General features: G+C 47.6%; 1 protein-coding gene across 2 annotated transcripts; it reads left to right on the top strand.

The window, feature by feature from the left end:
• Positions 1-421: 421 nt before the first annotated feature.
• Positions 422-6876, top strand: Trim40 (tripartite motif containing 40). 2 transcript variants are annotated; one of them, XM_051153634.1, is made up of 5 exons: positions 422-763; positions 5259-5354; positions 6029-6145; positions 6629-6651; positions 6810-6876. In XM_051153634.1, exons 1-5 carry the CDS (start codon positions 422-424, stop codon positions 6874-6876), a joined length of 645 nt encoding a protein of 214 aa, XP_051009591.1. The 2 variants fall into 2 exon arrangements, with proteins under 2 accessions (XP_051009591.1, XP_051009590.1); XM_051153633.1 differs by having other exon boundaries at positions 6029-6223.
• Positions 6877-7328: the final 452 nt, after the last annotated feature.

Here is a 7328-nt window from a genome sequence, read left to right as displayed (position 1 = left end):
TGACTCTGGCTGAGCTCTCCCCACCCACCACCCACTACATAAGACTGGCAGCAGGTCATCGATGGTTGCCTTCTGGCCAAGACTGTGACACAATGACCTGAAATTTAGCTTTGAACTGTAAAATGATCACACAGAAAACTCTCAAAACAGAATTGGGCTTTGGACCACCTGCTTCCCCCAGGTGTATGAAAAACAAGGAACAATTTTAAGTTCAGCAAGCGCTGAGTTGTTTCTGAAATTCCTGCATGGTTGTGTTTCTTACAGCCCAGGTTCTGGCTTCTTTGCTACAGGGTGGGCAGTGGCCTTAAGTCCAGGCCTCAGTCCACTCTATACTGTTCCAGATCAGCTTCCACTGAGCCCTCTCACCTGGGACTGTCTAGTCTTCAAAGGGCCCAGTAGGGAAGCTAGTGAGGAGGGGACCATGGTCCCTCTGCACAAGGACAACCAGGAGGACATTTGTCCTATCTGCCTGGATCCTCTGAAGGAGGCCGTGAGCACCGACTGTAGACACCTCTTCTGCCGCAAGTGCCTCAGCCAGCACATGGATAAGGCTTCTGTCTCTGGAGTCTTCGGCTGCCCAGTCTGCAGGAAGCCCTGTTCTGAGGGGGTCCTTGGAGACGGTTACATGTGCTACAGCCACCAGAAGAAGATGTGCGTGTTCTGTGAGGCAAGCAGACATCTCCTGTGCGTGGAATGCCTCCAATCGCCTGAACACCAGTCCCATACTGAGCTCTCCATTGAAATTGCCATCAGCCACTACAAGGTAAGGCTGTGTCACCCCCACCAGCCCTGGCACTGCAGTTACTGCTTCCTAAGCAGTACATGGTGTCCTGTTTAACTCTATTCTTCCTTTACTAATCATGATTGCTGTTTCTTGTTTTATTTAATTTTTTTTTCTAAAAAATGATTCATGCTTTTGGTAATAAACTGAGGCAACAGCAGAATATAAAATATCAAAGCTAACAATCTTGCCCCTGGCATAGGAGATAGTTGTGGGTAAAGGAGCCTGTCACCAAGCTTCAGAATTTGATGGAAATGACTCCCACCCGCCATCTACTAACACACACAAGTTCCATGGTGTGTCTCCGTCCAAATAAATAAATGTGATAAAAATGATGAATCCTTTCCCCTCTTTACCCCTTCTCAGTCTTCAGGGGAATCCAGCATTAGATTTCTTTTAATCTATACTTCCAGAATAAACAGTTTTTGAATGTTCTCTTAAACACACACACACAGAGAGAGAGAGAGAGAGAGAGAGAGAGAGAGAGAGAGAGAGAGAGAGAGAGAGAGGCTATAGCTCAGTGGTAGAGTGCCCGAGCTCTCTACACAAATGAAGCCATGGGTTCAATCCTCAGTATTTCAAAAAAAACAAACCAACAATGAATGCATAAAGGATTCTATTCATTTATCTATATATGATGTGGTCATAGGCATCGGAGGTCAGAGAACAACTTTGTAAAGTCAGTTTTCTCCTTTTAACTAGTGGGTTATCAAGGCTGAACTCGGTTGTCAAACAAGGTGGCAGACGCCTTTACCCACTGAGCCATCTTTCTAGCTCCCTCATCTTTTCCCGTATGTTTTTATCATCTAAAAATATGTTTTGGGTGTTTTCTGTTTTCCCTTTAAGGCATCCAGATCTCTGGAACATCTTTCATCAGCTGCTTTCTCTCAAGTCCTGTGAATGGACCAAAGTTAGAAAACTGGATTATTCACAGCTTGTTGCTTTTAGGTTACACAGAATGTCATGATTAGTATCTTTTAACATGCATCTTGGTGAAAGTATAGTATAGAAACCTGACTTTACCTTTTCCCAAATTATAGTAAATTGTCCCACTGCCACATACTGGATGTTCCATGTAAACCCTGCTTTGTTGTTCTGTATATTCCTGCCTGTGCGCCAAGGCCCCAACTCCTCCCTCTTCTCACCTCCTTCCCTTTCTTCTTTTTTTCACTCTTCTTTCCCTTTCTCCTCCTCCTACTCTTCCTCCCATAGTAGTAAGATTGAACCTAGGGTCTTGTATATGCAAAATATAACCAAGCTATGCTAAATATACAGGGTTTCTCTGTGTAGCTTCGGCTGCCCTGGACACACCTTCTAGATCCTCCTGCCTCTGTCTTCCTGAGTGTTGGTCTTGCAGATGTGCACCACTGCTCCTGGCTCAGTTTTCTTCTTCTTCTTCTCCTCCTCCTCCTCCTTCTTCTTCCTCTTCTTCTTTCTGTTTTATTTTGATGCCAAATCTTACTTTTGATCCCAGTGCTACAGCCTCCAGAGTAGCTAGATTTCATCCTTGTGACACCAGACTGAACATGTTAAACTATTTTAAGAATTGTACATTTATAATATGGCCAGCTTTCATTGTTTTTTTTTCTTTTTATAACTAAATTTGTTTTTATTTTATTATATGTGCACAAATGTATGGCCTGCATGCATTTATATGTGCACCTCAGGCATGCCTGGCATATGAGGAGGCCAGAAGAGGTCAGCACATCCCCTGGAACAGGCAGTTGTCTCTGCAGGGGCAGCCATGCTATTAACCACTGAGCCACCCAACTCTCCAGCCCCATTGCTCATATTTCTTGAGTCAAGAACTTACTCTGTAGCCATAGTTAGTCTGTACCTGATGTCAGTCCTCCTGTCTTAGCCTGCTGAGTGCTGGAATTACAGATATATGGAACCCCACTTCTTTCCGAGTCTTAATTTTGTCTCCTTTCTTCCTTCTTTTTCAAAACTAATTTTTAAAAACAATTCTATGGTTTGAACTCAAGGCCTCGCATGTGCTCTGTAGCTGTACTTTCTCTCAGTTGTATCTCCTCCTCAGCACTGGTGTTTCCTTGCCTGTTATTCACAAGTTGAAGGAGTCAAAGGCATACCTTGTAACCTGCTCATCTGCCAGAGAAACCTGTGTCATCTGGGGAGGCAAAACTGAACACTTCTGAGATTTCCTGTGATTCCATATCCTTAAAATGAGTTCTAGTCATTTCAAAGTCTCCCGTGGAGTGGCCTCACCCACCCTTATCCTGCCACCTTCCTCACGCCTAGGATCCCACTTCCCATGCCCCTCTGCTTCAGAAGCAGTGAGCAGGCACCTACAGTCACTTGACTTCCATCCACACATCAACGCCTAGGAGTGAGAACTACTGTTGCCACGCATACACAAAGTTTAAGCCCCAAAGCTTCATGGGTGCTGCCATGGTGGAAGCCAATGCTGACCTCCGCCTGACTGCATTGTACATGCTTCCCAGTCAGATCCTTCTATCGAGTAATGAAGGCAGAACATTTTCCTGCATGAGTGAGGCCCTGGGTTCAAACCACAGCTCCACAAAGCAAGAGGGTGGGGGGACAATATCCAATCACTGAACTTCTTCCTCAGCCTGGAAGGGTACATTTCCAGCCTCTCAGCTAGCTGGCCTTTACAGGACCTTGTCGTGATGTGGACCAGCAGATGAGGGAGTCTAAATCAGAACTGGATTCACAGGGTGATTTGGAGAGCTGAACAAACCATGCTCTCCTGTGCCTACTAAGTGCAGAGACTACAGCAGGAGGGGCAGGGCACTCCATGAGTCAGGCGTGCAAGGACAAGGCACCTCCATCCTTGAATGATTGACTCAGGTCTGTGATTTCCGTAAGGTGTCACACCAAACACTGGGAGGAAGTACAGAGGTGATTCATGACTGCTGACTTCATGTCCGTATTTAAGTAATAACAGGAAGTGCAGAAAAATAAATAAGAACGTTTGTCGTTTGTTCCCGCAAGGCAAACAGTGAGTGTCTGCTGCACGTACCCAAAAAAAAAAAAAAAAAAAAAAGATGACTAACAAAACCGACTGCACTTGTTAGAGAGGCAGGCCAGAAATCGAAAGAACTACAAGCGTTTATGATCTAAGAAGGAGAATAATGAGTGGCCCTTCTCAATGTGGCCAGCCACAGCCTAATGGGAGGTGACATGGAAGCTGAGACCCAGAGAAAAGACTGCACCAGGACAAAGGCTGGGTGCAGGGGGCAAATGGAGAACTCAAGGCCAGGGAAGTCCTGTTACACTTGGAGAATTTATAATCAGGGTTTGCTTAAAGTTGCTTTAATTACTTTTTCATGTTAGTATCAAAATAATGTCTTGGAGGCAGGTGTGGTGGTGCAAACCCTTAGCCGCAGCACTTGGAGGCAGAGTTTTGGCCACATAGTGAAACCCTGTCTCTACTCAATAACAACAGCAGCAGCAAAAACAGCCCTCCACACACACACGGGTGTGCATGCGCGCGCGCGCGCACACACACACACACACACACACACACGGTCCTGCAGGAGTTAGAGGATTGGCAGTTAAGAGGGAGTATTGATTGCTCTTTCAGAAGACCCAAGTCTGGTTGCCAGCACTGACATCAGGTAGCTCACAGTCACCTGCAATTCTATCTTCACTGAATCTGGTTCCTTTTCTGGGCTCCCTGGGTACCCACATGTGTGCACAGATTCATATTCGTGCATATGCTCATACACATAGTTAAAAATAAAAACAAGAGCCTGGCGTGGTGGCGCACGCCTTTAATGCCAGCACTTGGCAGGTAGAGACAGGTGGATCGCTGTGAGTTCAAGGCCAGCCTGGCCTACAAAGTGAGTCCAGGACAGCCAAGGCTACACAGAGAAACCCTGGCCTGAAAAGCCAACAAAATAAAATAAAATAAAAATAAAAACAAATCTTTACACATGTTTATAAAAATGAAGAATTCCATTTTCAACATGGTGAATGACACCTTGCATTTTCCCAATATTGTGTCGTGCATTTAAAGTTATTGACATTATGTGTTTGTGTGTGTGTGTGTGTGTGTGTGTGTGTGTGTGTGTGTGTGTGTGTGTGTGTGTGTGTCCTTGGAAGTCAGAAGAGAGGTGGGTGATGGATTCCCTAAAGCTGAAGTTACAGGCAGTTGTGAGCTGCCCACTGTGGATGCTGGAAACCAAACTCAGGTCTTCTGAAGACCAGCAGCTACTCTTAACTGCTGAGCCATCCCCCAGAAATTGCTTTGTTTTGTTTTTGGAAACAGGGTCTCACTACATAGCCCTGGCTGACCTGGAAAACTCTGTGCAAACCAGGCTGGCCTCCAACTCAGAGGTGCAGCTGCCTCTGCCCCCTAAGTGCTAGGATTAAAGGTGCAAAGCACCACACCTGGTCTGGGTGTTTATTCTCGGTCTCACCCAAGGCCCCACTGTGCTCTGGGGAGGATGCCCCTGTGGGTACGGCCTCACCCTCCAGCTGTGTCTGTCTCTAGGAAAGACTCAACCGCAGAATCAGAAAGCTCAGAAAGGACCTTGGTGACCTTCAGCGGCTTAAGGCTCAGGAAGAGGAGCAGCTGCAGGCTCTGCAGGTGGGTGTCTGGGTCCCAGGGATGATCTAGAATCCTGAAGGGCCTCCTCTTTCCTTGAGGACAGCTGCTTGTCGCTGGAGTAGCCTGTTGTGGAATCACAGTCTTGCAGGCTGAAACTCTGGGCTGTGGGACTGTCTTTGAGATTGGTAAACAGAGTGACTTGTCACATGTGAAGCCTTCTGGCCACCATGCATCTGTTTCTTAAGGAAAAAAAAAAAAAAAAAGAACACATATCCCCCCAGGAATATGGTGAGAATGAAGAGAGAGTTGAAAAATTACAAATCATGAGATTCCAACCTGTTCATGGCAATCACTTTTCTGTCCCTCTCGATCACTTGGATGAGCTCTCTCCTCACTTACAGGGTTAAAAGCAGACATTAAAAGAACACAGCTGAGTGGTGTGTGTGTGTGTGTGTGTGTGTGTGTGTGTGTGTGTGTGTGTGTGTGTGTGTGTGTGTGACCCAATATCTGTAGATTTGCTCAGAACTGTGAGGTGGGCAGGGAGGTGCTTTGTGAAGAGAGCAGCTGCTTCTGTGGTGCAGTGGGTGGTGAGGCAACGCTGTGGAGGAAGGGGAGTGGAGGCCAGTGTTCCCACCTAGCTGTTCAGTGCATAGAGGGCCAGGAGAGCGCCCTCTATCGTCGAATCTCAGGTAGCTCCTCTTCTGTGGTTTTAGGTAGGTTGGGCGAGCCACGGGCTAAGAACTGAGCTGCAGAACCAAGGCCAAACCAAGGAGCAGCCGGAAGCCCTTCTTCAGCATTGTCTGGACCAACAAGAGGACCTACCGGTGGTGGTGGCAGTAACCCAGCTCAGCATCCTGGTCTCTGGCCTGGAAAGGATGGCCAAGGAACTGGATGCCAGTACTCTGAAGGTGTACTTCCTAAGGCACCCCGAAATTTAGAGAGGGAGTCTTTGAATAATAAACAGCCTGACTGCAGGTTCCCTTCTGGGAGGTATAAGGGGAGGTACTCCTGGGATGTGTGGTGGTGTGTGTGTGTGTGTGTGTGTGTGTGTGTGTGTGTGTGTGTGCTTGTGTGTGTTTGAGTGTGAGCCCACTCATGTGCACGTGCGTCCATGCGTGAGTGCATGTGGTGTATGTGTGTTGAGGGTGGGGAGAATGGCTTGTACAGAGCCACACCACGACACAACAGGGTGAGGAAGGGTGCTGTGCCCTCCAGCTCTCTTGGTGACATGCAGAGTGTCCTTCAGGGATGAGCTAGGAAGGGTCTTCAGTGGTGAGAATAACTGACTGTGACTGTCACCCTTTCTCTCTCAGGATGCCAGTGACTTACTGGACAGGTATGAGTCCCTCCCCCTCTGTCCCACACTTGAAGACATATGCAGACCAATGTGACATAGATGTGTATATGGGCTAAATTAAAGTCAAGGAGGCACTTTCATACTACCCGGCCAGTGGAAGATTCAGTAGTGTTTATGGATGATATCTTTGCTTTCAGGAGTGCACCACAGAAGTTAGAAGGACTCCTCTCTCATCTTCCTTCAGCCAGTCCAAAGCTCAATTAGTTCTCCTGGTGTATTCTCGTGTCCGAGACTCTCGCCTAACCTCTGACACAGTCTCCTTCTTAAGCCAGACTTCAGCCTGTGGTGTGGCCAGGCGTTGCAGATCTCCGCCATGTCCAGGGCCGTTTGCACAGTCTCCATACAAGCTGTGAGCTGGTGGGTATCACCTACTGCTTACGGCCTCCTGTGAGCATCAAACCATCCGGGTGACACAGCAGAAGGAGGCCACCTCAGTGTATGGAGCTCGGTGGGTAACCTGGGTAACAGTTCTGATTCTGATGGACGCCCCACCCCCCGCCGGCCGGCTGTGCTGCCCACTTTGTTCATTCCTTGTGACTGTTGCAAACAGACTCAGGGTGACATCCACAGTTCTCACCCTCATGTCCCTGTACATGTGTAACTCACATGCAACTCTGGAGTGTGGGTGGCTTCTCATCGAAGGACTATAGCAGGAG

Source organism: Acomys russatus, chromosome 11, assembly GCF_903995435.1.
Source record: "Acomys russatus chromosome 11, mAcoRus1.1, whole genome shotgun sequence".
Classification (NCBI taxonomy): domain Eukaryota; kingdom Metazoa; phylum Chordata; class Mammalia; order Rodentia; family Muridae; genus Acomys; species Acomys russatus.
The sequence above is the reverse complement of the archived record's forward strand: the minus strand, read 5'-3'. Positions and strand labels throughout refer to the sequence as shown.